The sequence below is a fragment of the Lissotriton vulgaris genome, chromosome 7, assembly GCF_964263255.1.
Source record: "Lissotriton vulgaris chromosome 7, aLisVul1.2, whole genome shotgun sequence".
NCBI classification, from domain to species: Eukaryota; Metazoa; Chordata; class Amphibia; order Caudata; family Salamandridae; genus Lissotriton; species Lissotriton vulgaris.
Genome location: NC_141695.1, coordinates 786,054,643 through 786,074,546, shown reverse-complemented (window position 1 = coordinate 786,074,546; position 19,904 = coordinate 786,054,643). Strand labels below are relative to the sequence as shown.

Below are 19,904 nucleotides of genomic sequence, written 5' to 3'. Positions count from 1 at the left end.
GATGTTTGTCACTAGGATGGTGTCCTCTCCTCTTTTCAGGGGTGTGATTAATAGTCTGCCCTCGTCGTCCTGCTGCATCTTCTCAGTGGATATGTTTGGTTTGCTATTGATCATGGTAATGACCCCTCCCTTTTTGCCCACGGCTGGAGAGCAGGCTACTTGCCCTATCCATCTGGCCCTAGGCTTGCCTGCTTCGGTTGTGGATAGTTTGGTTTCCTGCAACAGGATGATGTGGCCTTTGGTCTTGGCTAAATAATAGAGTACTTTCCTCCTTTTAATGCGGTATTTAAGACCTTTGACGTTAAGGAAGATGATCTTAAGGTCTGTTGATAGTGTATTGTTGTTAGGCTGCGACATTTCTTCTGCTGCATTGGGTGCGCCTAGTTCGGCGGAGTTGGGCCTGTCTTTAGGGGTACTGTGTCGTGAGCTAGCCCTACGTGTAGAGTCTGCTAATGCAATCGGCGATCTTTCTAATGTATTTGTGTTTACCGTGGCATAGACAAGGACAGAACATACATGACTGACAAGACATACATGACTAACATCCCCCCCTTTCCTTCACTACCACCCTCTCCTTCTCCCTCCCCCCTGTTTTACCACATTGTATTGTGGGTGTGCGACAGCAGGTCCCCCTGCCTTGTCCCGGGATACTAAAGATGAGGTAGTTAACAGCAATCTGAAGTAAGTTCTGAGCTCGCTTAATACAAAGGATATTTTTTTTGAGGTAAGTTTTGTTGCTGGTCTGTAGTGTGGATATTCTGTTTCTGAGGTAGTCTTTGGTTGATCGACTTGTTGGGTTCTGCCCAATAAGAGCTCGGGCCCCTACTTTAGTCTTTATGTGAGTTAGGTGAGGCACTCCTTTTGGCTGATGGCGTTGAGGCTTCGATGTCCTGTGTTGGTGGACCTTGAAGGTAACGTGACAGTTCTCCTGGGTCTTCGAACATAAGCATGACCCCTCTGTTGAATATTCGGAACTTCGTTGGGCCTGCAAAGGAGAAGGTTGTTTTCTTTCCTCAGCTTGTCTCTCTGGGCTAGAAAGCCCTTCTGGATATCGACCGTTGTTCTCGAGTAGTCCTGTGTGAGGATGATCTTGTTGCCTTTCCTTAGCAGATTGGTGTTCTTCCTAGCTACACCATAAATGGCGTCCGTTTGGAGTGAGCGCAGAGGTTTGCATATTATGGGTCTTGGTCCGGTTATGTTCCCTTGCTTACTGGCCGGTACTCTGTACGCCTTATCTAGCTCAAAGGGGCAGTCAAAATTCAGCTTTGTCAGCTCTAATATCAGGGTTTGTATGAGCGAGATACATGAGCCGGCCTTGTCTTCTTCTCCTTCAGGTACTCCCAGGATACGTATGCTACCTTTCCTGCTTCGATCTTCGAAGTCCGCTGCCTGCCTAGTTCGGCTGTGGCTTTGGCGATGTGGCTTTCCCAGTGAGTTGTGACCTGTCTTCTATGTCGCTAACTCTTTCTTCCACTGGCTCTAGCTTTTGTTTGTTGCGTGGATGTCTGCCCTTACCGCCGCTAGTTCTAGTTGTATGGTATCAGTTATTTCTTTTGTTGATTTCGCCAGGTCGTGCACATCTACAAGCTTTTTAAGGATACTGTCCAGCGTGCTGCTTATATCTGCCTTTTGTTTGATGGGAGACCCTGCGTTGCCTTCAAGTCTGTTCTTCTGTTGTTGTCATTTTCTCTTCTCTGGTTGCCATTTTTCCTTGGGTTGTTAATTGTTCAAGGAGTGTTGTGTGTCTGGCCGCTACCTCTTTGTCCGGCTGGTTGCTGGTCTTTGGACAATTATCCACCAGATGAGTTGTGTTAGTTGTGCTGGTTTATACCACTTATTTTCTGTTGACTTGTTTGTTTCGTTTACTTTTGTTTCGGTGGTCGTCAGTGTAGTCGGACCGCCTGTACTTCTTGTTTCTCCTTTTGAATTGGTGTGTTGTAGTGCAGAAGCCCGTTGTGTCGTGGCGGGGTTTCCGTGATAGCGTTAGTGTGTAGACACTTCACTACTGCCAAGATGGCGGCCCCAGCTGGCTTGTTTCACTTTCGACTCTTTTTACTCTGTTAAACGCCCTTTTCTTGCTTGCGTTTGCGGCAGGGTTGTGGGCGGGTTGTGGGTTTCTGTGCTGCGCTGGCATTAGCGTTCGTTTTCAGCTCTCGTCTGTGTGTAGCCGTTCTCCACTGCTGATCATCCGATTTGTTTGCTTCAGATCCCACCTCTTCGACTGTGATGCAGGTGCAAGGTAGGAGTCCTTCCTTCACGCTCGCTGTGCAGCGCGCCCTCCGTTAGCGATGTTGCTTATTTACTGGTGTTTGTAGCCTTGCTTTATGCTGCGCGTTTGAGTGCCCCTCTCAATGGCCCCTGTATCTTTGCTCTACCTGCTGTTTTATGCAGCTTGTATGGCCGAGTTATGTCGTGCTGCTCCCACCAATCCCTTTTACCGCTTCTACAGACTGGTCTCTCTTGCTGACTGGGTGGGTAGTTTTGCATTCACCTCGCCCACTTGCTGGCCTCCACTTTTGTCGGTTGCTTCCTTTTCCTCTCACCCCTCCTGGTTGTTGGCTGTTGTTGTGTAGCCTACGGGTGGAGTTTGGCTTGGTTACTTGCCCCCTCGTACCGCCTGTATTGCCTTCTTCTTTGTTTTGTTCGTGGCTATTTGCTTGGGCAGTTGTGCTTCTGTGCAGCCTCTGTAGCACCCTGAGATGGCCGCCTCCTGCTCCGTAGTTTGTTTGGTTTCGCTTTCGATCTTGCTCTTGGTACGTGGTTGGCCGTGTCCCACTCTGATTGAGCGCTGGGCACCGCTCGTTCTCCGCGGCTCTGCTCTCGCTACTGGTCCATGGTTGTTCGGTCTCCTGTTTGCCCGGGCCTGACTGTTATTGCCCGCCTCCGCCCTCTTTGTTTTCCAAGATGGCGGCCTCCAGGACCCTTTCACTGGTCTCGTTTTGAGTGTTAATTTGGCACTGACCTCCTCACTGCTGTGGTGGTCGCGTCTTTATAAAATCCTGCCATACTGGTCTTAACTCCTCGGCGCTGACCTCCTCGCTGCTCTAACGGTTGCGTCCTTTGTTCGTGGCTATTTACTCGGGCAATAGTGCTTCTGCACAGCCTCTGTAGCACCCTAAGATGGCCGCCTACTGCTCAGTATTTTGTGTAGTTTCGCTTTCGATCTTGCTCATGGTACGTGGTTGGCCTTGTCACCTCTCTGATTGGGCGCACCTTTCCTCCTGTGCACCGCTTGTTCTCCGCGGCACTGCCCTTGCTACTGGTTCTTGGTTGTTCAGTCTTTTCGGTCTCCCGCTTGCCCGGGCCTGACTGTTAATGCCCGCCCCCGCCCTCCTTGTTTTTCAATAGGGCGGCTTCCAGATCGCTTTCGCTTTCGGGGGGTCTCGTTTTATCTCCGGTGGGCCCCCGGTATTTCCTGGTGCTTTTCTGCTGTCGTGGGCAGGGAGCCGTGCAGGGGAGCCGTTTAGGGTGTTATTGTGGCACTGACCTTCTCATTGCTGTGGCGTTCCCGTCTTTTTAAAATCCTGCCATACTGGTCTTAACTCCTCTGCGCTATCTTTCTTCTGGGGCTTTGCGTTTCTATTCTCCCTGTACAATTAATTCTGCCTTCTGTTGGGTCTTTGGCTTCTGTTGGTTATTGTGTTCGGTGCCCCACGCTTTCCGATTTCGTTATATATGTTTCTGCCCCACCCCCTCCCCCCCCCCTCCCCACCCCGACTGGGCGGTGCTGGCTCACTGTTTTTGTTCTAATCCCGGGTTACTGCGGAGCGCTGGACTTAGGCAACTTCCCTCATTGCTGTCCAAGCCACGCCCCCTGGAGCGGACATTTATAACAAGGAAGACCACCATGCAGCCCAGCTTAGCCAGCCCCAGCCAGATGTGCACTAAGTCGGGCTCATTGCTCAGGAGTAGGGCACCCGTGTCACCTTTCTTGACAGATGCATGGCCACCCGGTTGCTCCTGTATTCCACTTGCCGGTAGGAGTGGCTCTGCCCTTCGAAAATCAGGAACGGCTTTTCGGGCTCTCTCTCTGCCACAGCCAGAATGTGATCCATTACTGTCTCCACCCGGCCTCTCCATGTGTGAAACTCCATGCGCAGGATGCATGCAGCACCTTCAGCAGGTAGGGCAGGTCTAGCCAGAAGTAGGGAAAGAAGAGTCACTGCCTCCATCGACCATGAGTTATAAAGATCTGGAGGCATATCCCGACATCAAATATGGGGCTGTGCATCTCAAACCACTGATATGCATATATTAAGAAGGATATAAACAAGACATCAAGCTAACTTGTAGCAACTGGCTACCTTGAGCAAAAAAATAAAGAAAGTAATATACTTCCAAGTGTCCTATACAAAAAGGAATTTTATTTTGGGGTACCAACCCACAAGACCGTATCAGGGTCCCATCTAACAAACATTGTAACGACCAAGAATTTCTCTAAGAGGTATAAGAATGGTCAATTGAAAGAAGTAACCCCATACATTATACTGTCCTGAAGAAGGAGGCACCATATATATTGACTCAAACCACCGAAACGCGTCAGCGCCAGTCTTTATGATAAAGGAATCCAAAAAAAGCCAAGGGACTTAGGAGATATAAGGAAACGCCTGTACAACTGGTTCCTTTTAAACAGATGGGGCTATTGGATCAGATCAAGTTTTTATCAAGTTATCACTTTTTGTTCTCTAAGTGGGGTATTGTTTTTATGTGTTTCATTTCTGTGTATCATGTTTTTTAAATATGCTTGTATAACTTCTTTGAACCACGTTGAGTGGAATGTATGTATTGTGAAAAAAAATGTTTTTTCTTGCTTATACCGTCTTTTTTTTTTTTTTTTAAAGAAAGGAGTTTTTATATGGAATAAAATAACGTAAGCACTTCATTTTAGTGTGTGAAGATATTTTGGGAATTAGTCTGGCTCTATATGGGCACTGTATGTATGCTGCAAAAGTTGTAAGGCTGATGTGAGGTTTAGTTGTTTCCAGGGATTTCCCTAAGGCTCTAACTGTCTCTTGTACCTTGTTCCCTGGAACTAGTGGGGTCATCTGTCTTTGATTTTACATGAGTTCTACGCGCACCACAGACAAAGTACTGCTAGTCCCATACGCACCACAGATAGGGAATGTGCAACTCCTACACACCAGAGAAAGTTTACCGAGAGTCCCAAGCTCACCACAGACTGGACACTGAGAGTTATACTCGCACCACAGACAAGGTAATGGGAGTCCCTCACGCACCACAGATAGGAACATGTGACACGCACAAACACACACACCATGGACAATTTAAAGTGAGTCCCAAGCACAACACAGACTGTGAGTTCTACCCGCATCACAGACCGGGTTCTGAGACTCACAGACAAGGTACTGCGAGTCCCACATGCACCACAGATAGGGAACGTGTGACATCCAGGCAACAGAAAAGGTACTTCGAGTTCCACATGCACCACAGATAAGGAAACGTGTGCACCCAAACACACCATGGACAATTTACTGTGAGTCCCAAATTTAACACAGTCTGGGTGAGTTCTACACTCATCACAGAGAGGGTACTGGGAGATTTACAAGCACCACAGACAGTGTACTGAGACCCACATACACCACAGACAAGGTACTGCGAGTACCACATGCACCACAGATAGGGGGTGTGACACCCACACCACAGATAGTGTACTGAGAGCCACATACACCACAGACAAGGTACTGCGAGTACCACATGCACCACAGGTAGGGGGTGTGACACCCACACCACAGATAGTGTACTGAGAGCCACATACACCACAGACAAGGTACTGCGAGTACCACATGCACCACAGATAGGGGGTGTGACACCCACACCACAGATAGTGTACTGAGAGCCAAATACACCACAGACAAGGTACTGCGAGTACCACATGCACCACAGATAGGGGGCGTAACACCCACACCACAGACAGTGTACTGAGACCCACATACACCACAGACCAGGTACTGCGAGTTTCACATGCACCATAGATAGGAACATTTGACACACACACACACCATGGACAATTTAATGTGAGTCCCAAGCATACCACAGACTGGGTGAGTTCTACACGCACCATTGACAGGGTACTGAGACTGACATACATCATAGACGAGGTGCTGGGAATCCCACGTGCATCACACAGAAGTTTGCGGGTCCTTTGTTCCATGGATTGTTTGCCCACCGACGGCGCCGTCGTGTGCTTTGAATACCTGGGGCTGCTTCATTAATATCTGCTCTGCTGGCGGATGCAGCTTCGTTAATATCTCCCGCAGCTTCTCATGTCACATTGTGCTCCAGCGCAGGCTCTTTGCAGTGCCCACGGGAAGTGTTCGTTACCTGTATGAGAAGGCGCTCCTGATTATCTGCTAATTAATGTTAGTGAAAGGATGGTGGCCACTGTGTCCCTGTGCTGTCGCAGCATGCACGCCTCGGTTTGGTGCAGAATCTTTCATTTTCTGACTTTTCTGCTTTATTTTTGTTGAATATTTAGAAGCTTTCCCAAATGCATTCTCTTTGAGAGGTGCTAAGGGTGACGTCAGTGTTCTGTCTAATGTCTGGCTGGATTCAGCTGAGGGTTTTCTTTTGACCAATGTATATGAATAGGTAAGGCCCATAATCCTTTGGAGCTAAGATACCTCTTGCTGTCTTGAGGCCGTGTTGTGAAGCTTCACATTCACTCAGTCACTTGTGGCAGATACTACCTGACTGACATTTTGCATGTGCCTGAGACCATGCAGTTTGAAATATTACAGTGCAGACTTGTCCTTCCTCCATAGCCAGTCCTCATATCTGTCACTGAAGGGCACCCATTCCAGACTCTGGGCAAAGGTCCGCCATCTGTCTTCTCATCAGGTCTCGGTCTGCTCTTTCTTACTCTTACCCCAGTGAGCACACGTTTATATCTTTAAGTCTCTCTTCAACAGCTTTTCAGCTAATCTGTTTGTCATCTAGTCCCCGATCTGTAAGTTGTCACCATCAGTCGACATTCGGTCCAAGACGCTACTCCTAGCTCTGGCTACACTACTGGTGCCATGGCCTCCAGCACTCCCACATTACTCCTGGTGCGTCCCCTGCGTTGGACCCACTGCTCTAAACCTGACCTGCAGCACTGCACCCGCTGCTCTAAACTAGGCTCCACACCCTGGACCTACTGCAGTAGATGTGTCGTAGGTGTGGCTTCCAGAGCTGGCCCACTGCTGTAGATGTGGCCGCCAGCGCTGGGCCCAATACTCCTAGTAAGGGCCCTAGAGCTGACCCCACTACTCCAGACATGGCCATACAGTGGACTTACTTCTCCAGGTGGGGCCACCAGGGCTGGACCCACGGTTCTGGAAGGGCCACCAGCACTTGACCCACTGCTTTAGAAGTGGTTCCAGTGTTGGGCGCACTACTCCAAATGTGGCCCCCCAGCACTGGAGCCACTGCTCTAGTCTTGGCTCTTTTGTGCTGGACCCACTACTCTTGACATGACCCCCAGTGCTGGACCCACTCTTGACATGACCACAAGCGCTGGACCCACTGCCCTTGACATGGCCACAAGCGCTGGACCCACTGCCCTTAACATGGCCACAAGCTCTGGACCCACTGCTTTTGACATGACCCCCAGCGCTGGGCCCACTGCTTTTGACATGGCCACAAGCGCTGGACCCACTGCTCTTGACATGGCCACAAGCGATGGACCCACTGCTCTTGACATGGCCACAAGCACTGGACCCACTACTCTAGACATGGCCACAAGCGCTAGACCCACTGCTCTTGACATGGCCACAAGCGCTGGACCCAGTGCTCTTGACATGGCCACAATCGCTGGACCCAGTGCTCTTGACATGACAAGCGCTGGATCCACTGCCCTTGACATGGCCACAAGCGCTGGACCCACTGCCCTTGACATGCCCAAAGCTCTGGACCCACTGCTTTTGACATGACCCCCAGCGCTGGGCCCACTTCTCTTGACATGACCCCTAATGCTGGACCCACCGATCTTGTCATGACCCCCAGCGCTGGACCCACTACTCTTGACGTGGCCTCTAACGCTGGACCCACTGCCTTTGACATGACCCCCAGCGCTGGACCCACTGCTCTTGACATGACCCACAGCGCTGGACCCACTGCCCCGGACTTTATTCCCGGCGCTGGACCCACTGCTTTTGCCATGACCCACAGCACTGGACCCACTGCTCTTGACATGTCTCCCAGCTCTGGACCCACTGCTCTTGACATGACTCACAGCGCTGGACCCACTGCTCTTGACATGTCCCACAACGCTGGACCCACTGCTCTTGACATGACCCCCAACGCTGGACCCACTGCTCTTGACATGACCCCCAACGCTGGACCCACTGCTCTTGACATGATCCCTGACGCTGGACCCACTGCCCTTGACATGACCAACAGCGCTGGACCCATTGCCCTTGACATGACCAACAGCGCTGGATCCACTGCTCTTTTTATGACCCACAGCGCTATACCCACTGCCCCTGACCTTACCCCCGGCGCTGGACCCACTGCTCTTGACATGACCCACAGCGCTGGACCCACTGCTCTTGACATGACCCCCAGCGTGGACCCACTGCCCTTGACATGACCCCCAGCGCTGGACCCACTGCTCTTGACATGACTCACAGCGCTGGACCCACTGCTCTTGACATGACTCACAGCGCTGGACCCACTGCTCTTGACATGTCCCACAACGCTGGACCCAATGCTCTTGACATGTCCCACAACGCTGGACCATCTGCTCTTGACATGACCCACAACAGTAGACACAGTGCCCTTGACATTACCCCCGCTGCTGGACCCACTGCTCTTGACAAGACCCACAGCGCTGTACCCACTGCTCTTGACATGGCCCCCAGGGCTGGACCCACCGATCTTGACATGGCCCCCAGGGCTGGACCCACCGATCTTGACATGGCCCCCAGGGCTGGACCCACCGATCTTGACATGACCCCCGGCGCTGGACCCACTGCTCTTGACATGACCCCCAGCTCTGGACCCACTGCTCTTGACATGACTCACAGCCCTGGACCCACTGCTCTTGCCATGTCCCACAACGCTGGACCCACTGCTCTTGACATGACCCCCGACGCTGGACCCACTGCTCTTGACATGACCCCCGACGCTGGACCCACTGCTCTTGACATGACCCCTGACGCTGGACCCACTGCTCTTGACATGATCCCTGACGCTGGACCCACTGCTCTTGACATGACCCACAGCGCTGGACCCATTGCCCTTGACATGACCAACAGCGCTGGACCCACTGCTCTTGACATGACCCACAGCGCTATACCCACTGCCCCTGACCTTACCCCCGGCGCTGAACCCACTGCTCTTGACATGACCCACAGCGCTGGACCCACTGCTCCTGACATGACCCCCGGCGCTGGACCCACTGCTCTTGACATGACCCCCAGCTCTGGACCCACTGCTCTTGACATGACCCACAGCGCTGAACCCACTGCTCTTGACATGACCCACAGCGCTGGACCCACTGCTCCTGACATGACCCCCGGCGCTGGACCCACTGCTCTTGACATGACCCCCAGCTCTGGACCCACTGCTCTTGACATGACCCCCAGCTCTGGACCACTGCTCTTGACATGACTCACAGCGCTGGACCCACTGCTCTTGACATGTCCCACAACGCTGGACACACTGCTCTTGACATGACCCACAGCGGTAGACCCAGTGCCCTTGACATTACCCCCGGTGCTGGACCCACTGCTTTTGACAAGACCCACAGCGCTGTACCCACTGCTCTTGACATGGCCCCCAGGGCTGGACCCACTGACCTTGACATGACCCCCAACGCTGGACCCACCGATCTTGACATGACCCCCAGCGTTGGACCCACTACTCTTGACGTGGCCCCCAGCGCTGGACCCACTGCTCTTGACATGACCCCCAGCTCTGGACCCACTGCTCTTGACATGACTCACAGCGCTGGACCCACTGCTCTTGACATGACTCGCAGCGCTGGACCCACTGCTCTTGACATGACTCACAGCGCTGGACCCACTGCTCTTGACATGTCCCACAACGCTGGACCCACTCTTCTTGACATGACCCCTGACGCTGGACCCACTGCTCTTGACATGACCCCCAGCTCTGGACCACTGCTCTTGACATGTCCCACAACGCTGGACACACTGCTCTTGACATGACCCACAGCGGTAGACCCAGTGCCCTTGACATTACCCCCGGTGCTGGACCCACTGCTTTTGACAAGACCCACAGCGCTGTACCCACTGCTCTTGACATGGCCCCCAGGGCTGGACCCACTGACCTTGACATGACCCCCAACGCTGGACCCACCGATCTTGACATGACCCCCAGCGTTGGACCCACTACTCTTGACGTGGCCCCCAGCGCTGGACCCACTGCCCTTGACATTACCCCCGGCGCTGGACCCACTGATCTTGACAGTACCCCCAGCGCTGGATCCACTGCTATTGACCTGACCCCCAGCACTGGATCCACTGCCCTTGACATCACCCCCAGCTCTGGATCCACTGCCCTTGACATTACCCCCGGTGCTGGACCCACTGCCCTTGACATGACCCCCAGCGTTGGATCCACTGCTCTTGACATGACCCACAGCGCTGGACCCACTGCTCTTGACATGACCCACAGCGCTGGACCCACTGCTCTTGACATGACCCACAGCGCTGGACCCACTGCTCTTGACATGACCCCAATCACTGGACCCACTGCCCTTGACATGACCCCAATCGCTGGACCCACTGCCCTTGACATGACCCCAAGCGCTGGACCCACTGCCCTTGACATGACCCTAAGTGCTATGCCCACTTTTTTAAATGTGTCCTCTACCGCTGGGCCCACTACTCCAGATGTGGCCCACAGGACCTACCGCTCTAGACGTAGCCCGCAGATCTGGGCACTCTGCTCCAGACAAGGCCCTCATCGTTAGGCACTCTGCTTCTGACATCCCGCCAGTGCTGAGCACTCTTCTCCTGACCTGACCCTCTTTGCAGAGCACTGTTTGCCAGGTGCTGCCCCCATTGCTGAGCGCTCTAGACGTGGCCCTTGCAGTGTTTTACATTGCTTATACATGGCTGGGGGCTTCGGCCTATGGACGGATGAATCCGAATGTGGTCCCCAGTTCTGGGTCCCCTACTCCAGACATGGCCCCTGGCATTGGGGCCACTGTTCCTGACGTGCTCAGTGATGGCATACTACTCGACAGTTGGCCCCCATCGCTAGGAACATTACTTCAGATATGGCTCTCATCATTTGGCACATGAATCCAGACTTGTCTCCCAGCGTTAGGCACATGAATCCAGATGTGGCCCCCAGCACTGAGCATAGTACTCCAGACGTGACCCGTGGCGCTGGACGCAGCACGCTAGAAATTCCCTTCACAGCCGAATGCATTGTTCCATGTGACCCAAGGGCTGGACAGAGTACACCAGATGAGTCTTTACAGCAGGGAACTATGTTAAAGAAATCATCTTTCGATCTGTCCACAATACTGCAGATGAGCGCTCAGCTGAGATCTGTGGTCCCAGCCCACCCTCTTCCCATGCACAGCCATTCCTCCTTCCCCACTCAGCCTATTCTGCTCAGTACGCTGCTACGCTAATACTTATTCGACTTGTATTCTGCACATGATGGTTCCTGCATAACAATTTCCTCTCTCATTTTTCTCCAGGCAAGCGTGGGACCTGGCGGTTGACATTTGTCTTTCACAACTACCCACAATAATCGAAGAAGGAACAGCATTCAGGGTAAGACATGGTGCAAGTTGCTGCTAAGACGTAACTGAGTTGGCTTGAGATTGAGTCTGTGCTTGGCTTTTACATTTGTAGCTTAGCTGTGTTCTTTTGTTTGAGTTTGTCTAAATCTTAACCTATCTTCTTGATGGTCGTTCTTTTACATACAGTGATAGCCTCCCCAGCCATTTTAGGTGCCCTTATACATGCCACCCAACTGTGGTTGGTCTGCTATCCTTCTGAACACTGTGCATCTGCCCTCCTATTGTGCGCTAATATTGTACTATATTCTCCCAATAGCCCTTGTACCTCTCTTAAACACACACTCTCAGAAAACCTGCTCAGAAAACCACAGACAGTTAAATATGAGCGCGCCGAATACCAAAGCTGGCTAGCCTTCAGTTTACTCGAGGCTTCTTTAATCCACTGTCAGGCACTGCCTGTCCCTTTATATCACTATTACAGGTTTCTGCTTTCTCCCTTTGTGACGGATTTCCAGTCTTTCTACTTTGTGTATTTTTTCCCTCTGTTGCTTCCGGTAAATGTCGGAAAAGGAAAAATAAGTGCTGTTCCCAAAAATAACTATCCGTATCGCCAATGGGCACCCACCGGCACAAATTAGGCACTGCTCTTGTCATTCTACTGCCGCTGACTAAAAGCTATCTAATTGGTTTTGTTCATCTGTATGTTTGTGTTTGTAAAAAAGGAAAAGCGCAAATAGGTCATATCATTGCTGAAAAATCACCACAGCAAATATATTGCAGTCTATCCATAGAAGTGGGACTCAGCTCAATGCACATGTGGATAGTCCTGGCTTATCTAACCAGCAGATTTTCCAGGTTTGCGTTAACTTAAGGGCCTGTGTTGATAATAATAGGTTCGAGGCATGTGGGCTGCTGAATTCATATTTGTGCATAGATCGCCGCCTAGTGTTGGGTCCGGATGATTGCACATTGTTGTCCTGGAAGAGTCTTCGAAATATCACAAGATAGGTGGCTCCTCCCCCGGACTACAGTGTGCATGGGCATCCTCTCCATCCTCAGATTGTTTTTTTCCGCCATTGGGTTCGGATGTACTTTTCTTTACTCAAGTTCGGAAACTTTCTAAAGGCCAAAAGGCCTTCAGGGCGTCGTTATTGTTTCGATCGGTGCCAAAATCTTGTTCGTTATTCTTAAGCAGGACGTCGAAGAGAGCCGCGTGGCCTTTTCGACACCAGTGACGATCGTCGATGGAGCAGAGCCCGTTCAAACAATGCCCCCTTTGTAACTCCAAATACCCGCACATCGATGTACACCCGGTGTGCAACAAGTGCTTATCACCGGAGCACAATGAAGACAGCTGTCTGGCTTGTGCTCGATTCAGGTCAAAGAAGACGCTTAGACTCCGACGTGCAGCGAGGCAAACTATGTCGAAGCCAGCGCCCGACCCGGTGAATTTCTTCGACGCAGAAGACGATGAGGTCGTCGACACCGAGGATCCAGAACAGATGTCGGATCCAGGATCGGAGCATGACTCTAATTATTATGAAGACGACGAGGAGAACGTCGAGGATGAAAACGTCCTCGAGGTAGGGGACGACGTATCCCCCATCGGAGTCGTTGACGACGACTCAAGCGATGAACCACGCCCAGCAGGGCTCGAAATAGACACTCAAAGACTTCCAAAGGCTCAGGTCGAGGCATCGCCACAAGGCCTTAGCCAAGATCTTCAGGAACATTCTATAGCCCCGCGTCAAGGCCCGGCTAAGAATCCATCACATGAGCCATCGGTCCAGTTATTAAAAACTAAACCGAAAGCCCTCGATTCAAAATCGAAACTGCTGGAAACAGTCTTCGGGTCGAAGAGCTCCACTACATCGGAGTCGACGAACAAAAGAGGTGTCGACGACCCTGCGGGGTCCAAGGCGAAAAGTGTCGAGCCGAAAATCGGTGCGCTAAAGTCCACCATCAAATCCAAGCACGTCGAGCTGACGAAGCCAACGTCGACGGACAGCGACATAAACAAAGGATTCGAGTCTCGGAAGCTTCTCGATCCGAAGCATCAGGTCGACAGGCCCCAGCTCGTCAAAGGCCTAGAGTCGAAATCTAAAAGCGCCTCGAAGGACCGCGTCAAGCCGAAACAGAAACGCGCGCTTCCCACGCCACAAGCGCCGATGTCGACGCAAGGACATAAACTTACTGGCGACAAGGCAAAATCGGTCGGGGCACAATCAACGCCGGCCCCGAAGAAGGTCGGTCTATCTAAAGACAATATGCCGCCGATAAAATTTGGTCTGCCCCCGACTGCGCGCCCTAAGGCGCTCGATCCGAAGACTGGGGTAGAAACGACCAAGAAGGTGTCGTTGGGAAAAAGGACACATCCTCTGGAGGAGGATGTTTTGTATCAGGAGCCCTCGTATGATGACCAGTCAAAGCTTCATATCGACTCCGAATCTGGTAGACTTACTATCTATCAAAGGAAAATAAGGTGAGAACATCCTCTGGAATCATACAAAATCCCACTCAAGAAAAAGAGGGATTCTTCTACGTCGCCTGTCCTTTTTGAACCTATAAGGTACCATGGCCAGGACACTTCTGCATACTCTCCAACACCCACTACTGAGGATATGGGGTATGACGATGATGAACAATATCATTACCCTGTGGACACGGATCAGGATGACCAGACTCAGGCATGGACAGACCCTGCTGACCAGGGGGAGTCGCAGACTATTCCGGATACTCCCTCTTATCCTGTTAAAACTTCCCCGACGGAAGATACGGCTGCGTTCAACACGTTAATTGAAAGGGCCGCGCTAAATCATGATGTAGACATGCACGCTGACCCAGTTGAGGAGGACTTCCTATTCTAAACTTTCTCCACCTCGGAGAAATCTGTTAAAACTCTACCAATGCTAAAAGGTGTCCTTAAGCACGCTGGGGACATCTTCAAAGAAACCACTAGAGCAAGGGTTATCAACCCACAGGATTGAGAGAAAATACCGACCGGCGCCTGTGGACCCTACATATATTAGGGGACAGTTGCCATTGGACTCGCTGGTGGTCTCAAATGCAAGGAAGCGGACAAACTCGCAAACTACGGGTGATGCTCCTCCTCCAGACAAAGAATCAAAAGTATTGGAGGCTTCAGGGAAAAGGGTGGCTGCTCAAGCAGCTAATATCTGGAGAATTTCCAATACACAGGCCCTATTAGCCAGATACGATAGGGCGCATTATGACACTTTAGAGCAACTGCTTCAACATTTGCCGGAGGCCTACAAAGAAGGTGCAGAAATGCTCATCCAGGAAGGGAAGCTCATAACAAAGGCATCCATCAAATGCGCGCTAGACGCAGCAGACACTGCAGCCAGGGCCATCAACACAAGTGTCATGCTCAGGAGACATGCTTGGTTGAGAATCTCTGGATTCAAACCTGAAATTCAGACCACATTACCAAATCAGCCTGTGAACCCTGATTTTTTTATTTGATCCTGATGTGGACACAATCTTAGAAAAGATTAAAAAAGACACAGAGACAGCCAAGTCTATGGGCGCCCTGCAATCCCAACAGTTCAGGGGTGGTTCCTTTTGTCGCTCCAGTAACAGAGGAGCCACGCGAGGCCAGGCATCACAACAAAGTGCATACAATAAGGGGAGCACGCAAACCATCTATAAAAAAAACAATAGAGGTGGATACCGTGGAAACAGCAGCAAAGGCAGAGGACGGGGGAACAACAACATCAGCTCCTCCGCCAATAATAAACAGTGACGTCTTGTCACTGCCCTCGGACCATGTAACACCGGTCGGGGGAGATTACAACAGTTCCTGCCAGTCTGGGAGAGCATCACCACAGACAGGTGGGTGAGGCAACTTATTCAGTACGGCTACTGTCTAGAGCTCACTTCCACTCCACCAAACATACCCCCAAGACACCGTCCTATGTCCGCAGAGCACATAGACTTATTGAAGCAAGAGGTTTTCAGCATGCTGCACAAGGGGGCCATAGAACTCGCCCCAGTACAAGAACAAGGCACAGGGGTATACTCCCTGTACTTCTTAATACCCAAAAAGGACGGGTCTCTCAGGCCAATACTGGACCTCAGGCCCCTGAACCACTACATCTTGTCAGAACATTTTCACATGCTCACCTTACAACAGGTTCTACCGTTGCTCACTCAGGGAGACTTCCTGGCAACGCTAGACCTAAAGGACGCATACTTCCACATACCAATACATCCTGCACACAGGAAGTATCTCAGGTTTACCTTAAAAAATCAACATTACCAGTTCAAGGTGCTACCTTTCGGGGTAACAGCCCCCAGGGTGTTTACCAAGTGTCTGGCAACAGTAGCAGCGCACTTAAAAAGAAACCATGTCCACGTCTATCCATATATGGACGACTGGCTTATCCAGGCAAAGTCGGTCGAGCAATGCGCCAGCCACATGTCTCAAACTATTCACCTCCTCCACAGCCTCGGATTCTCATTGAACTACCCAAAGTCCCGTCTCCAACCTGCCCACGTACAACAGTACCTGGGAGCAACGATAGACACTCTGGTAGCAAGGGCACAGCCAAACTCAGCAAGAATCAACAGCATTCAATTACTAATTCAGAAATTCAGACCCCAACACTCGCTCCCAGCGAGGGTGTTTATGCAGTTGATAGGCATGATGGCCTCCTGCATATTCATAGTCCCTCACGCGAGACTACACATGCGTCTGCTTCAGGAGTGCTTAGCACGGAAGTGGAACCAGGCTCAAGGACAATTGAAAGACCTAGTGTTGGTGACCGGTCGAGCATATCACTCTCTGCATTGGTGGAACCCACAAAACCTTTGCAGGGGACGACCGTTCCAGGAGCCTGTGCCACGAATAGTGCTGACAACGGACACATCTCTCCTGGGCTGGGGGCGCATGTCCTCCATTACACAGTGCAGGGGCTGTGGACGACACAGCAAAGGAAGATGCATATCAACCTTTTGGAACTGATGGCAATCTTCATAGCAATGAAAGCGTTCAAGGTGCATTTGTGCAACAAAGTCGTGTTGATCCGGACGGACAACATGACTGCCCTGTACTACATACAGAAGCAGGGAGGGACACACTCTCAGCAGTTGTCAAACCTAGCGCAAAGCATGTGCACGTGGGCCATTCAAAGGAACATTTTCCTCATGGCGGAACACCTCCCAGGCAAAGACAACCAGATGGCGGATCTGCTGAGCAGACACAGCCACCAGATGCACAAGTGGGAGATGCATCCCTCGGTGCTGCACCCGTGCTTCCAGCAGTGGGGTCACCCAGAGATAGACCTGTTCGCCACAAGGGAAAACGCAAAATGCCAAAACTTCGCCGCCAGGTTTCCACATCCACAGTCTCAGGGCAATGCGATATGGATGAACTGGTCAGGCAGGTTTGCGTACACTTTTCCCCCAGCTCCGCTCATACCACTAGTGGCACGCAAACTGCGACAGCACTCCATTACACTCATCCTAGTTGCTCCAACGTGGGCGAGGCAACCATGGTACACCACGTTCCTAGAACTTTCCGTGGTGCCTCATCAAAGGCTGCGCCTAACTCCCAGTCTTTTAACGCAGAGCCGTGGAGACATTCAGCACCCAGATCCGCAACAGTTGAACCTTGCGATCTGGCTCCTGAGGTCATAGAGTTTGGTTACCTTAATCTGCCTCCTGACTGTATGGATATTATCAAAGAGGCAAGAAGACCTACAACCAGAGCATGCTATGCGGCGAAGTGGAAGCGATTTGTCATCTATTGTACCAATAACGACATAAATCCGCATGATGCATCCACTCAAAACATCAAATGTTACCTGTTACATTTACATAGATGCAATATAGCCTACAGCACCATACGCATACATTTGGCTGCAGTGGCAGCTTATCTTCAGAACAGGCAACACCTTTCACTCTTCAGAGTTCCTGCTATTAAAGCTTTTATGGAAGGACTCAAACGAGTGATTCCTCCCAGACACCCACCTTCACCTGTCTGGAACCTCAACGTGGTTCTCACCAGACTAATGGGCCCTGCTTTTGAACCCCTACACTTCTGTGAGAATCAATTCCTAACGTGGAAGGTGGCTTTCTTAGTAGCGATTACCTTACTCAGGAGAGTTAGTGAACTACAGGCCCTAACTATTCTGGAGCCATTCATACAAATTCACGCAAATAGGGTGGTGCTGCGCACAAACCCTAAATTTATGCCAAAGGTGGTCTCCCAGTTTCACATCAATCAGACTATTGAACTGCCAGTGTTTTTCCCAAATCCAGAATCGGTGTCAGAAAGAGCTTTACATACCCTGGATGTTAAAAGTGCTCTCCTGTACTATATAGACAGAACTAAACCTTTCAGGAAAACTAAGCAACTGTTTGTTGCCTTTTCACCACAGCACAAAGGCAACCCCATTTCCAAATCAGGTTTAGCCAGATGGATTGTTAAGTGCATTCAAATTTGTTATCAGAAAGCTAAACGCACATTAACAGTTCCCCCAAGGGCGCATTCCACACACAAGTTAGGGGCATCCATGGCTTTCCTGGGAAACATTCCTCTAGAAAACATATGTAGAGCAGCCACATGGACTACCATACATACATTTACCAAACACTACAGCGTAGATGTGCTCTCCAAACAGCAAGCAGCTGTAGGACAGGCTGTACTCAAGACTCTTTTTCAGGCTGCTGCAGCTGGCACAGGCAACCACCGCTAAGAGGGAAACTGCTATACATTCTATGCACAGATATGAATTCAGCAGCCCACATGCCTCGAACGGAATATGCTACTTACCAGTATGCATCTGTTCTTGGCATGTAGGGCTGTTGACATTCATATCGCCCTCCCTCCTCCCCGGTGCCTGTCGCAGCTGTAGCACTCAGAATTATTCTTAGCCTGGACATCACTTACTGTATCATACTCCATCCCTGCCACAATGGCGAAAAACAATCTGAGGATGGATAGGATGCCCATGCGCACTGTAGTCCGGGGGAGCAGCCACCTATCTCGTGATACTTCGAAGACTCTTCCAGGACAACAATGTGCAATCATCCGGACCCAACACTAGGCGGCGATCTATGCACAGATATGAATGTCAGCAGCCCTACATGCCAGGAACAGATGCATACTGGTAAGTAGCATATTTCTTTGTCAGAATTCACCCATACTGTAGCTGGTGACTGTGGTGCTTCATGTTCAGCTAAGAGTGGGCAGGGCGATATGTAATAGTTGTTAGCTCTCAGGGATATCAGATTTCTTCCTAAATTGCATTATGAAGTTTTGTGCTTGTGCATCTGCCGAGTTCAGCCTATCGGAGGATATGTACTTGTTTCCGCCCACTATTGACAGCAAATCGCAGATCGAATCCTTTATCTGAGCATGTTTGAATATCGGAAATACCATAATACAAAGAAGCCTATGTCTACCACTAGGAATCTGAGAATGGTGTCACTTACATACCTTGCGGCTTGCAGATACTGCACTGGTTACTTGTTAGATCTGGCCCCTGAGACAGCTTTAACTCATGTTTAAAATATCAAAAACATACATAATATACAGCGAGCCTTTTTCTTATCTGCTTTCATCATTTCATCTATTGAATTGTCATTCACATTTAGCTTCCGCATACAGCATGGGTCAGTACTTCAATCACACTTTACCTATTGGCTCTCTTCACTTTCAGCGACCGCAGAAAACCTATGTACATTGTTCACGTCCACCTAAAAATAGTTACTTTTTCTTCGTTGTAGAGCTGGTTCAGTGAAAGATGAATTAACTGAGTACTTATAGAGCTCACAACCACTCCCAAAGGAGGATCCTGGCACTACTGCGGAAAACAACACTATTCAATACATACAGATCAAGTCTAGGAAAGCAACTACCTCAGAGGATAAGAAAATAACATAGTGTATTGGGGGCTGTAAAGATCCACGTCTGTAACTTTTTTCTAAAAGTTGCTTCTGAATCAATGAATCTTAAAGGACTAGGGAGGTGGTTCCAGGCCTTGGTGCCTAGAGCTGCAAAGGATTTGCCCCCTGTAGTACTTAGTCTGAAAGGAACAGGATTAAGCAAGTTGGCATGAGGATCTCAGGGTTCTGCCCCTAGTTTAGTGAGTAAACCTTGCCGATAAATATTTCGGACCAGTAGCTTTTTAGGCTCTAAAAGTAATCCGGAGAA

General features: G+C 50.6%; 1 protein-coding gene across 3 annotated transcripts in view; it reads left to right on the top strand.

Annotated features, from left to right (window-relative positions):
• RPTOR (regulatory associated protein of MTOR complex 1) overlaps positions 1-19,904 on the top strand; it is a 2,217,374-nt gene that overhangs the window by 1,405,394 nt on the left and 792,076 nt on the right. For all 3 annotated transcript variants that reach the window (XM_086931040.1, XM_086931039.1, XM_086931041.1), the window contains one exon: positions 11,681-11,756. In XM_086931040.1, coding sequence (XP_086787166.1) covers positions 11,681-11,756 — 76 coding nt within the window. The remainder of the gene's footprint in view (positions 1-11,680; positions 11,757-19,904) is intronic.